This window comes from Carassius auratus, unplaced genomic scaffold, assembly GCF_003368295.1.
Source record: "Carassius auratus strain Wakin unplaced genomic scaffold, ASM336829v1 scaf_tig00214077, whole genome shotgun sequence".
Lineage (NCBI taxonomy): Eukaryota > Metazoa > Chordata > Actinopteri > Cypriniformes > Cyprinidae > Carassius > Carassius auratus.
The window spans coordinates 1,280,351-1,294,796 of NW_020527513.1; the positions used below are offsets into that span (position 1 = coordinate 1,280,351).

The 14,446-nt window shown below is 37.2% G+C and overlaps 1 protein-coding gene across 3 annotated transcripts in view; it reads right to left on the reverse strand.

Annotated features, from left to right (window-relative positions):
• Positions 1-11,362, reverse strand: part of LOC113091098 (LIM domain-binding protein 2-like) — a 48,770-nt gene extending 37,408 nt beyond the window's left edge. For 2 of the 3 annotated variants that reach the window (XM_026256533.1, XM_026256530.1), the window contains exon 1: positions 11,105-11,361. In XM_026256533.1, coding sequence (XP_026112318.1) covers positions 11,105-11,236 — 132 coding nt within the window. In that variant the 5' untranslated portion in view covers positions 11,237-11,361. Of the gene's footprint in view, positions 1-11,104 lie in introns of all 3 variants that reach the window. The other variant, XM_026256531.1, reaches the window with a different exon arrangement.
• Positions 11,363-14,446: the final 3,084 nt, after the last annotated feature.

Here is a 14,446-nt window from a genome sequence, read left to right on the forward strand (position 1 = left end):
CAAGCTCTTGATTCCATTTAATATTCATTTGTATCAAGTCATATTTCTATATATTTAATAATTTAAAGTTATATAATTTATATTAAGAAAAACTGCTTTGGACTACTATACATTTGTATGGTATATTACTATGGTAATAGTATATTAATGGTATATTAATTTTTTTTTTTTACAAATTCAATTGCTGTTTATTTTAATATACAATAATCAACATTGAAATAAAAACGGACTTGTATACAAACAATTAAATTGCACATAAAGCTGGTTTTATATGAACTTTTTAACGATATCAAGTTTCTACTTGAATTGTTGTTGCAATATAAACATACAAATAACTAACTTTTTATGAAAAAATTATTCACACATAAAATAAATGAAACGTCACTAACAGCTTAATAAAGAATTTAATGAATATGTTATCTACTGCATATATTAAATCAAAATGCACCTCTCTAGAGTTATATTTTTTCTGTGGAAACTGAATTGCTTTCTCGAGGTAAATTTAATGTTACAGGTATGTGGCATTGTTTACAAGCTGTTTTAGTGATGTATTTTTGCAGCTTAAAGACTGACTGGGTGATTACATGAGAGATGATACATTTCAACAAGTTGTACTGAATCTTTCAACATACATTCTGCTGTTCATTTATGTTTATTTTGTGCTATAACTAGTAGAAAAGAGGAAGAGATGATTGGTTAAAATGTGCTCCGTGCTGCTGTTTTAACTGAGGCAGCTACAGCAATCTCTCATGCCACATTAAAGAGTGCCAAATGATATTCATTGTTTAAATTTCATGATAGAATTGACAGAATTGGAAAGCTGAGATTATGTTTCATAAAAAAAAAAAAAAAAAAAAAAACACACAAAGCTTACTGCAATTATTTGATAGGAGGCGCGATACACAATGTTAAGTGAAGTTTTGTTCACTTCTGAACTGAAAACAGCACAGAAAATTGATCTTTGGATTTAAGTATTCATATTGGTTTATCAAAACGAAGATTGATTAAAATCAAGTAATTACTGTCAACCCAGCCCTACTAATGACTGACTCTTTTCAGGTCTGAAAAACCGAGGTTGTTGTCCTGTATCTGACTGACTTTGGTAAGTATGTCTCTTTTTCAGTCATATCACATAAAAATGGACAGCGTCAGTGTAGTTGTGAATGAAATCCCACAACTCTCTGAGCTACTTTACAGTTCAATATCTCTTGCAGCTCGTTGATGGCTACTCTTGAGCTGAGCTTATCAAACAGTGTTTGTATCAGCAGGTGTTGACTGCTCTCTTTGAGTGTTCATTGATCTTCTCCACTCGAGCATCTTCCTGATAATGGTTCAGCGGCCCGCAGGGGGATCCATCTTACTGTACAGTCACCACCAATGACCTCTGACCTCAGGTTAGGACCTGATTAATTAACTGTGATGAAGATCTAAAATTTAAGAACATTCATAGTGTTTATTATGGTCTAGTCTAAAAAGACAGGTCTAAAAATACACTATATATACCACTGTTCAAAGTGTAGGGTCAGTAAGATTACTGTCAATAATAAATTTCACAGTTTTACAATTATAGTTTTACAATGATTTATTATCTTGTTAGCCCTATTTTAGCCTTGTCTTGTAAATCATAATCAACAGAGACATTCAGTGAAATCGCTTCAGGACATAATGAATACAATGACCCACATGTTCAAAAATGGTGAAAGGGCCTTCATTATGTTCCGAAAACAAGATATTGAGCATATAGGTTGAGATAACACAGACAAAATATTGAGTTAGCATGTAATGGAATTACTTTACACTGCTATTATTTTAATTACTTTGATATAAGCTAATTACAGAAGAGCATTAATGGCCGCTAACAGCATTATCAGTATCTGCAGCAGGACTCAGAGTTATAGGATTTCATTTATCTGGAAGGCAATCTGCATTGTCACAATCAATAGGAAATCTGATGACCCATTTGCACTAATCAGCCCTATTTAATGCCTCAGCGGCCCTTGCAAACAGTATCAGTAAACCTGCGTACAGGTATGTGTGAAAGTTGGAAAGTACTGCATTTTTTAATAGTTAAATAGGATAATTTCAAATATTGTACCATAGTTCCCTAGCAATGTGATTTGCATTTATAGTGATATATCTGTGCACCCCTGTTGCTCTATTCTTGTATTTTCTTTATTTTTGTATTTGTTCTTGACTGACTGATGGAATAAACTAAAGTTGCTGCATTTCAGAGACATAGATAATGTTTGATAAAGATGACATTTAACACTGCAGCCAAGGGAGAGTCGGCTACAGATCAGTAATCTGTAGCTGACATGTAAAATGAGAGGTTCCTGCCTTCAGTGCTGATTGTACCTGTCTAGCGTGCTATAGCTGATAGTGAGCTTTGATGTACAGCGCACCGATCAGTCCTTCAGGACCTCAGGTGAACTAACATGGGCGTCTGCACGGGTTGCCTGAAGATAAAGCCGTATTGATTGGAACATCTAAAGGGATTCATCAATGTGCAAATGGTGGCTCTCGACCCAGTCACCGCTCCGCAGGGGCCAAGCAGCTCGGATTTATGTTAGATCCAAGAGCTTAGCAAGACAGCAACGTCCCATATCCTTGGTAAATAACAATAGTGGCTGCTTTTTACAACACATATTTTACACAAGCCAAATAACTAATATTTATACTTCTCTCTCTCTTACTCGTACACACACACACACATACATTGGCATATTTTGTGTTGGTAACCTTCCCCTTACAGAAAACTACTGCCAATTTTTTTATTTCATAAAACACCACGTAGTATGTTTTTTAGCCTTTTGGTTTATAGGGAAGTGTCCTCATAAACAATATATACCAGAACACACACACACAACAGTTTTTTTTAAACAAACAGTTTCAATAGTTTTTATTTTTTTGTTTTGAATTTAGATTTTTAAAATGTCCTCAAATGCAATTCAGTTTTAATGTTGCACAAAAATAAAATAAAAAATACATCTAAATCCAACAGTCAGTTTTAGAATGGTTGGAATACTGATTTTATTTAGAGGCAGTGTGATCCAGCCTTAATAATACTATGAGGAGTATTAACATATATGTTTTGAACGACACTGCAAGAAGGCAACCTATTCATTCACGCAACATGGGAATTGGTGTAAATTGTCCTTATATATTCACATCTGCGAATTGACATTTAAAAAGTCCTCAGCCAGGCAGAGTCCATTTAGTCTCACCTTTCAGGACTCATGAAATGTACACAAGGTCTTTGATGAGCTGAACAGAGCTGTGTGTGGGCAATCACATGCAGGGTTTGTACAACTGCTGTTGAACTTCTTCCACCTACATATCAGTGACAGCCGCCGACAGATCTCAGGGAATACTAACAATGTAAACAAGCCAAAACCACAGTAGAAATGGCAGTAAGCATGTAAATAATTCATGCATCGTTTCATGATACCTCATTTTAGTAAACAACAACAGTATAAACAACATCTATGGGTATTTTCATGCAAGCTATTCTCATCTGCTTTGCTGTGATTTTTTGACATGTTGACAATATTTGGGACTGTTATAAGGTTAGGTACATTTTATCTGAATTATGCTACTTAAATAAGGCAAGGGGAAGTAAACGAATGCCCTTCAGAAAGTCTTCACCATATATGTGACACACAGCGCTGGACCACTGAAGACAACATTGCACAGTATACATACACTACTGTCCAAGAGTTTGGGGTCAGTGTTTTTTTTAAAGATATTAATACTTTTATTCAGCAAAGATGCATTAAATTGATCAAAGTGATGAGACTTTTTACTATTTCAAAATAAATGCTGTTCGTTTTAATATTCTATTCGTCAAAGAGTCACGGCTTCCATAAAAATATTAAGCCGAATGGCTGTTCTCAACAACAACAACAACAACAACAACAACAAAAAAGTTTCTTGAGCAGCAAATCAGCATATAAGAATAATTTCTGAAGGATCGTGACACTAAAGACTGGATTAATAACAGCAAAAAAATTCAGCTTTGCCATCACAAGAATAAATTATATTTTAAAATATATTTAAACTGAAAGCAGTTATTTTAAATTCTAATATTATTTCACAATATTACTGTTTTTATTGTATTTTTGATCAAATAAATGCTGCCTTGGTGAGCATAAGACTTAAAACTTAAAATAAAATCTTAGACCAAGATCAACCTCAAACCTTTGAATGATAGTGTACTGTATAAGTTTCTTAACGCATATTTGTGTTAGTAAACATTAAAGCATTTTGAGCTAGTTTAGAAAAACATTATGTAGGTTCACAACCCATCCAAATTTTGATGAGGTGCTTTGAGAAACCAACCCATGCAGGACACAGCTGAGAACTTGATATTTTATCAATGATAACACCCCTGAGGCTCCTCAAAAACATCATCACTCAGGGCTGGACAAAAGGAATCAAAAATATAATATGTACAGAAAAAGTCTGAAAACAGGAAGTTGGTAAAAATGGGCGATCCCTCTTTATTTGTTATCAGCGCAACAGTGTAGCCTGGAAGGAACTTTGGGAAAGCCGCAGGAAAAAGGTGGGACTATTGTCCTAGTATCCTGCCAGTTTGAACGCCACCTTATTGTTCCAGAGAATCCATTTTTTTGTTTTGTTTTCAATGTAATATGTCACATATCAGCCGGGACCCCATAACCTGTTTTTGCACCCAATTGATAAGAGGTTTGTACGTTATCTTCATCCCATAGAGAGCACAAAATAAAGTTTAAAGACTTACAAGTCCACTGCTACCATAAAAAATTAAAACATTCAATGATACATTATTGATAGTGAAATCATTAGATATTTCTCAGTCCTGCACAGCTTAACAAAACTCTTCAATTTGGGCACATCAATTTATGCTAGACTTCACGTGCTCTTAAAACACAATCTGTTGTCCATCACCTGCTTCCAGCAAAACCAATTAGGCAGCATGTAATATAAATGATGATGGACATGGTTAGACTGATTTGCCATTTGGTGCCTTTTTAAGGTCTTATGGGACTATGGATGAGCTGCGATGATTGTTTTACCTTGAGGATTTTGAGACTGAGTTTCTCCACAGTGAACTGCATTATCGATCGCCCTCAGATCAAACCGAAATGCAGCTGTGAACTCGCACTGCTTCTTTGCATAAACACATTCCATTCCAAAACCATTAGACAGATTAATAAAGTTAGCCTTTCATTTGTTGTCTTCTTAGTGACCTCTATTTTTATCCTCACTCTTTCCAACCCTGTGAATATTAAGAAGTGATATGCTAATGAGCTTATACCAGCTGAGGTTGACGAAACTCCTCCTCTTAATGTAAACCAGCATGCTTATTTGCACATGCTTATGCAGCAGGTTATCCAGCAAATATTTTTAATGGCAGCAAACATGTTTGATGCTCTTTCAGCATGAAAGCCTCAGGGAAAACATGTCTAAATGCACATTTGAAAGTGTACAAAATTCGATATGGCTTCTATTAAAGGTGCAGTCAGTCTAGGGCTGACTCGAATTTCTAATCGCAATTACAATTACAGATGCCACAATTACGTGATCGTTCAAAGCGGCAATTAATCATTCAAAGTCCACTTATGTTATTATGTTATCTTTCTTCATTTTTATCTTGAGGGCTTTTCCCATTATTTTAATTTTAGTTTTGGTATAACATTATAAAACCATTCATATTTTTACTTTTTTATAAGTTAAAGAAAAAAAACAATCCGATATATAGTTGACATTTGAGGCTTTTTTATTTTCATATAAAAATTTGGCATGCAGTTGCATCAAACTTTGGTAAAAACATTATTCAATGTTAATTGTGATAATCGTAATTAATCGACAATTATGATTTTTTTCATAATCGTGCATCCATAATTTTTTTTTTTTTTTTGGTTTAAGCTGGGCAAAAGCATGCTATTGTATAATTGTTATTTTCACAGTCAGCCATGGTATTCTGCAAGTTAAATTGTCCAAAACCAGCAGGGTAACGAAGTTAAAGTCCATTTCAGGGACAGCCAATTCACTCTGCTGCCATATTTGGAATGCATCTGGGCAGTAAGAATTTGGGGCATGCAAGTGTCCTGAACTACTTAAAAATGCTTGCAAAAATCACAATTATTTCAAATTAGCAACAAAATCTGACATGAGCCTCTAATAATAGCTGCAGGGATGCAATGAATTAACTAACTGGTGATTTGCTCTTAAATTTAGAAGGTGTGACTCATTCCATCATATTGTGCTTTGCACTTTCACCTATTCATAGTAATATGAGTGAATCATCTTGGTATACAGTATACAGTCAGAAAACAGGTACAAAAGCTGTCACTGAGACAGTACATTTGTTCCTAAAGGGAGCATATCAGTGCCTTTTGAAAAGGTCCTGCCCCAGTGACAGCTTCTGTACCTTTTCAGCTGGTCATGTGATCTTATCAAATGGTGACACACACCATGTAAAAACAGCTTTTATTAGACTACTGATTTGAGTTTTCATGTCATGCAAGTATACATGATTTCAAGTATTTTTAGAAACCGCTTAAACATACCAACTGCTTCTGAAAAAAATGCAGCTTTTACATTAAAAGAAAAAGCAGTTATTGAACAAGAGAAGCTGCTAGTTTTAAGTTGGAAACGCCCATAGGCAAATCAGTATCTGTAACTAATGCTAACTATTTTCTTGTTAAGTGAATTGCAAATATTCAGTATAAGACTCCTTAACAGCATTCAGTTAACTGGTGGAATATTTTACATGCCACTACCAACCACACCTTGAAGGGTGTAAAATTATTACTTTCAAGCAGGTTTCCCAAACATGCCCCCTTTATTAAAATCAAATGAAGTGCCTTGAAATGCACAGAGTTATTTAATATGTTAACATAATTTACACTGAAACAGGAAGTCAGGGCAGGACATCTAGTGGCTCATTACCTTTTTTTTTAAATAGCTGATGATGTGTCATTTAAAAATAGTGTAATTTACAGGTGTGTGGCACCAATGTTCTCTTCTACCAATCAGTGCTGTTTCTAATGCTTAAAATCTAACAGCTTTTGTTGTTTGATGTCCTCCATTGCTTTAAAATACAGAATTCTGCATAAAGTTCAGATGGGTCAGACATGTTTTGTGGTCCCTGCCGATGGATGCATATGATCCACTCTGCAGGGGTTCACTTGACACTGATGCAAAACCAGACTTTGTTCACCCAATGGTGGTTTAAACTATGCCGATTGCTTCCTATCCCTTACATATTGTGCTATGTGTCTTTTGCCATATAGAACTACTAGGTTTAAACTATGCTGATTGCTTCCTATCCCTTACAAATTGTGCTATGTGTCTTTTGCCATATAGAACATACTAAATGTGTGAACAAGCTATTGAGTTCAGTTGAAGAGTCAGCATCTTTAGGGGGCGGGATGCTTCAGATTTTTGAAAGCATTTGATTGGGCAGAAAATCTGATGAGAAACTGAAGTATTACAGAATGATGTCATCATGATGCCCTGTAAGGCAAATTTTGTCAGTGTTTTGGAACACACAAGCTTAAAGATAACCGTAAGGGTAACATATTTATACTAACAGCCAAAAAAACACTTTTGACTTTAAAGATCTAGATGTATCAAATAGCAACAAACAGTAATGTTTTGATGGCACCATAGAATAACATTATTTACACTTTCAGGGAAATCACCTGATTAAAGATTTGTTACTTCAAGATATTAAGCTGGGATTGGAGAAAATATTTTAACAATATATATTATAAAAATTTTCCATTACATGACAAACTCTCTGGTGCTCTTTAAAACGCAAAGCTCTAACTGCTATGCTCTGAAGTTAGTTTGCTGCCAGCAAGTGGGCTGAACAGTTTTAGCCTCTGGACAATAAAATACATCAATCACCAGATTCTGTACTGAGAACTCTCGAGTTAAGAGTCGGGACTCTTGAGCCATCTTGTCTAGCTTTCCTAACTCCTTCCGGCTTTTGTCCAATTCTACTTTCACTCCAGTAATGTCATGTGCACCATGAAGCGCAATTAACATGTTTTTAAGACCTAATAGATCGATTAGCTAGCTTTAATGTTCAGTCATTAAATGACTGATGCAGAGAACTATAGAGCCAAGTGGTTATTAAAACACCTTTGTTTGACAGTGGCTACTTTGGTGCTTCGCTCCCCCTGTTGTTTCAGTGTTTGCCTGCAACTCTTAAACTAAGAAAGTCTGCATGTCTACATGATGGATGGCTGTGGGGGGAACTCTCCCTTGTAAAATCTGTGCTAAATTACCACTGGCTTCAAATGCACATCAGCGGCCTTGGTTAATAAATACTGCACTCACTGTTTGCAAAGATATTAGCAATAGAGTTGCATTGTTATGGCAAGGCGCTAGACCGATACATGCTACAATTTACAAAAGGGATGCAAGATATCAGACCTTTTTTGAACATTTCTACCATCTGCTAGATGGATACTGTATGTTTGCACAGAGCAGAGATGTTCATTTGAGCCTACCAATCTATACAAAACTCTCAAAGAAACATGAAAACATTGGAGGTACCAAATGTTGCAGGTATAAAACAGCAAACAAGGTGTCAGAATGTTTGTTCCAGACTTTTCTAGAATGATGCATATGCTGAGTGGTGCGCAGTATATGTTGCAAAAATCGATATACGTTGCCGAACTGACTGCTACAAAGTATGATTCAAAGAGTTAATTATTAATTCTAATAACAATGTATTTATTTTTATAAACCTTTGTGAGTAATAAAAAATTAATATGCATAAAATAAAATAAAATAAAATTATACTTTAACAATATTTTTACAAATATATATATTTTTCTTAATTATATTTCTCTTTCTCTTTTTACCCTGTTTGAGTCCCAGATTGCACGAGTTTCCCGAAGCAAAACACATTCATCAACTAAACTTATTGTTACCCTCACAATGAAATATCTTATCAAGATCAATCACACATGTAAAGATTTAATCTTAGCAAATGCCCTTTCATGCCAAAATGAGGTTGTGAAGATTAAAATGATATATTGGCACATGTTTAATATAGGCTGTTTGGTAAGTCGCGTTTCAGAATGGAAGTGTTCAGGTTTTGGGCCGCTGCTTATGCATTATTCATGATGTTGTTTCATTGCATCTCTGCAATACAGCCCAAGTCTCCTTAAAGTTACAACACCTCCATCAAACACATGAGCAGAGGCTCACGTGCCAGAACTGCAACAGCAATAGGCTACAGTGTAACTCTAGCTTATTTAATGCTGATTTTCAACGGGACAATTAAGATCATTTTCAAAACCTGTTCTGTATACAGTATAACATCACAAACTGATTGTGATAGCAAAAAATATAGTATTTTTTTTGACAGGTGAAGCGGAATTCAGAGATGGTTTGAGGAGTTAGAGGTTGCAAGAGGAAACCAAAGGGGAATTTGTGGACATACTTGCATTGTTACCAGCAGATCTTTGAAGAAAACTATTTTCCATTGGGATAAGCATTACAGACGCGTCCGTGTATAACGGCACAAATATTTACAGTTATTATTTACAGCTGTTGTACTGTATTATTTTAAAAGCACAATAAATGGGGTAAAAATCCTGGAAGTGTTTCAAGTGCATAAAAGCCATGATTTGTTTGCAGTCATTAAACTGAATTCACTGTTTAAAAAAGGCATGCAGTTACAGTTCATCCAGCATATGGGTTTTCTGAGTCACAGATACAAGGAAATGAAAATGACTTTGAATCTACATAAAAGCACATGTTAGACCAACAATATTCTCCCAAACTCAGAGATGTCTGAATGAACTTAATATAGGACAGTACTGCTGATTTGCTAAGTGTATATGTTAGTTCCCAACATGCACTGCAGAATAAATAAAGGACATGTTTACTGTTATAGGATTATTGTTTTAGTGTTTGTTGGATTTATTCATGCTGTTTTTGTTGTCACTGTTAGTTTTTGTGTGTGTGTGTGTGGTGATGCTAAAATATTATTATGCTTGTTTGTTTTCACCATTACTGAGATCTGTGGGCATTTATATTTATAAAACTATTTAATCTGATCTCTGCGTCAGATTGCAAAGTTCCCTTGATGTTAAATGCCATACACAACATACATAAAAATGAAGATTATATTTTTGTTATTAATTAAACATTTAAGAATGAGAAATATATGGTTATCTTGACAACAATTATTTGACTGTTTTGGTTTTGGTGAAGAGAAATTCAAATAGACTAAAGTCTAATGTTATCATGTTACCTTGAATTTTCACCTTTCCACAACATTACATTTTTTTTTAAATAAAAATTATTAAGATCATCTGTTTGGTGCTGACAACAAGCAGATGTTGAATGCATCTTAAATACTGAAATCAAGTAATGCTTTTCAGTCCAATGCTGACATCACTTTTGCAGGAAAGTTTGTGGGACTGTATGTTTTCTCTTACATAGCAAATCAAACTCTCTTAGATGCTTTTCCATTAAGTGCTTTTGACATCTTTCACCAATTTTACTAATTTCCTTCACCTTAAAAATCATCAGTCAGGTTATTAGTTGCCATGCTTGTGTAGTTTTTATTGTTGAAGTTAATTCTTAAATCTTTATTTAAAACAGTTCATTGCTCTGCGCTCGTGCGCTGTTCATTAACTTACTACCTCCATGTGGATTTTAATTAGTGATCAAAGTGGTTGCTTGTAGGGCTATACAGTGCCTAAATTATGTAGATAAAAAAAGGCCTTGAGAAACATATTTATATATTTATACATAAAATGCTCAACTGTTTCCCCGTAGTTGGAAATAATTATATGAAAGTGAATTGGAATTTTTAGGAATCACTTTCCAGAATAGATTACAGACTACTCTTAAGTAATCCGAGCAATATGATCCACTCATTATCACAATAACGATTGTGCACCCATGTATTTTACAGAGCTCATAAAGTCAGTAACAAAACTATAACATAGTTTCATCACTTACTGTAGTTCACGCTCTAAATTTTGTCCAAATAGGAAAGGATGAGAATAATTTTGCAAACGCAATGGCTAACATAACTTTTCCCGAACTACAGCTGTCACTGTCTCATGTGGAGCGATTCTAAACTCACCTCTGTCCGGGACTGGAGTCGTTTGTTCATCTCATAGATTCTGTAATCAGGCTGCACCATGTACGGTGAATGTCTCCGATAGAACGGTCCGAAAGGGGACGAGTAGAATGGGTCGTGCGGAGGGTTGGACATGTTGATTCCGTGTCGCGTTTACAGAAGCGCCAAAGCTTCAGCATCCATACAGCGCGCGTGCAAGATCTCCAAACGCCGCGAGACAGCAGCAGTCAGTGGCTGCACGCGGAGCGGAGATGAGAGCTCGCGCAGGAGGCGGGAGAGGAGAGCAGGGGGAGGAGGGCTGGGCTCTCATTGGATAGCCGCAGGCTGCACTGGAACATTGTTGAGGGTGAGCTAAGCAAGTCTTACCATTCCACCAAAAACTACTGGCCTTTTTTGCTAATGTTTGTGCTCGGTAACTTTTAAATTAGCGTGGCAGTTTTGTACACAACCGGGACTAGTTGTCACATGGGGAGTCACAATGACTATTCGTCAATAACTGTTTTCTTTTAGCAGTGTTGGGTCACCAAAGTTATGGGTACTATTCCCAGGAAGAGCAAGAACTGCTTAAATACATTAAAAGCAGTGTCAGTTGCTTTGGATAAAAGTTTCTGCCAAATGTGTACATGTAGAATCAGGGCCGGTGTTCTGTCGATTTGTCCTACGCTGTCAGATTTTCATACCTCCCACCAAAACAGTGGGTAGTACAATTCCACAACGAAAATTCTACTGTAAAGTTATGGTTTATTAACGTCTACACCTACCACAACCCTAATCATACACTTACAGTACTGCAAATACAGTAATTATGTGTTATATTCGCAGTTGTAGCTAAAAGGGATACAGTTACAGGAAACCAACAATAAATATTATTTTCTACCAATTAGATTGCGTTTTTATTAAAGTCTACAACTACCCCAGCCCTAAACCTACCCTTACAGTAATGCAGATACATTAAATATCGTTGTTTAGCATGAGACAAAGGATGCGATATTGATGTGCGCGTGCGCAGTAAACCCACGTAGGAAAATCTGACAGGGTAGGATAAAATGTCAGGACACCTGCTCTAGGTTATTTGGCGCCCAAGGCGAGATTTGGTGTAATTAAATGTGCTTATGCTGTTTAATATTAAAAAAATATTTTTCACATACTGTACATTATTGTTTCTACTCTATGCCCTGCCTTTCTGAAGTGCATCGTTTTTTACAAACCTCATCGGTCTGAAAAGCAAAGTGTGCTCTGATTGGTTAGCTATCCAGTGCGTTGTGATTGGACGAATGCCTCAAGCGTGTTTCAGAAATGTTACGACCCTCACCATACTGTGATGACATGAGTCCCGGCACAACAAGACAAAAAAAATAAAACCCATTACAAACGAGGCATCTGTTGAATCCAGTGGGGATAAAAACTATTATGATTATAATGACTTACACTGTCTTATTATGCATTGAGTTGCATATCACACTGCGTAAACATGATACCATGTCTGCATTTGTGATTGGAGAAACGACAAACTACAAGCTCTACTCTACACAGCTCAAAACTTGCTTTTGAATCATCAGTGGCAAATCCTTTAAATATGTAAACATACTTACAGGCTGTGGGTCAGAAGCACCATACTGTCCTTGCAAATATGGAACTGCCCCACTTTATAGAAACAGACAATGGTTTCACGAGAATGTAGTTATGGCTGCTATGATTATTTACAGTGGTTCTGTCTCGTGGTGGTTGGATAGATGATGCGATTACTGATGGTGAATTGGCCGCGTTGATTATCTGGGCATGCTCCTCCTGACATTTGTTAATAAAACATCATGTTGTTGGCTACTCTCACAGGAAACAGTCCTCATCCTCCGTAAAATGCGTTGCACACATATTTGGGTTGATATGTTCCGCTGCACCACCAATGGTATGTAGAATGTGCCTGGATCTGCAAGTCTTGAATTGGGCCCTTCAAAAGGTTCCGTTCAAAATGCTGTGCAATCACAGGGACCTGTTTCTTCAGCACCTCAGCCATTTGGTGCTTTTGATCAACTGGGAAAAGAGCAAGCTCTCCTCCGTGCAGAGAATCTCTTTTCTCATTTTGGAGCTGGACTCGGTCAAAATTACTTTGTGTCTCACCAACAAACTCTGAGTTCCTTCAGAGGCAGCACGGTGGTACCACAGAGGCAATTTCATAGGTTCCTGGGGCATATGGCATCTCCAGCCACAGTCACTCTGTTCAGATTGCTCTATATGAGACCACCTCTGCACTGGTTACACAGCCGAGTCCTGAGATGGGCATTGCGCTGTGGCACAAATCGCATGTCCATCACACTGATGTGCTGCTGCACATTCTGTCCTCCCAGGATGTGCCGCTGCACATACCCACTTGTCCTGCCTCCTGGGTGGGCAACCTTGGGGTCCTGGAGAGGGCCTTGACTGTTTCCCCTAGTAAGTCTTCTCGCACAGGCACTGTGCAAATTCAAGGATGATGAGGAACAGGTCTTGCTGGATGTGCCTTACTGGCCCACCCAGACCTGGTTTTCGGAACACATGCTCCTCATGACAGCCCCTCCTTGGCAGATCCACCTGAGGAAGGACCTTCTTTAGGACCTTCATTTAGCACCTGTGTCCAGATCTTTGGAACACTGACTGGTGTTCTTCTCAGTGAGAAGAACCCAGAATATATATGATCAGAGTCGCGCCTTCTTTTTTTGCAAGAAAGATTGGAGTATAGGCTGTCGTCATCCTCCACCTTGAAAGTGTTTGTCACTGTTGTTGGACACTAGGTCACCCCTCATGCCCTCCTGGAATCTCTCTGTTGTCCTGAAAGGACTTCACAGGGATCCCCTTGAGACACTGGAGTCAGTTGAGCTGAAGATCCTGTCTGTTAAGACAGCGCTCCTGACCACACTCACCTCCATCAAAAGGGTCAGGGACCTGCAAGAATTTTCGGTGAGCTGCTCTTTGTCTGCTACAGAGGCCAGCAGAAGTGGAAGCCTATCTCTAAGCAGACATTGGCCCACTGGATAGTGGATGCCATTGCTTTGGCATACCAATCCCAAGGTGATCCGTGCTCCACCTGGTTTCTAGCCTCCTCCTTTGGCACATGGCAATTCTCTAGCAGATATCTGCAGAGCTGCAGGCTGAGCTACACCTAACATCTTCGCGAATTTCTACATCCTTCACATAGAGCTGGATTCTTCCTGTTTGCTGGGTAACAGGTTAGTGGCAGCAAGAACTGGGTATGTGTCACGCTTGCTTACTGATACAATGTATGAATTTTATTAGATTAGATTCACCTTTATTGCACATGTAAGGTACAAGGCAACAAAATAAAGTAACCAGAAGCGCAATAAGCAGTAA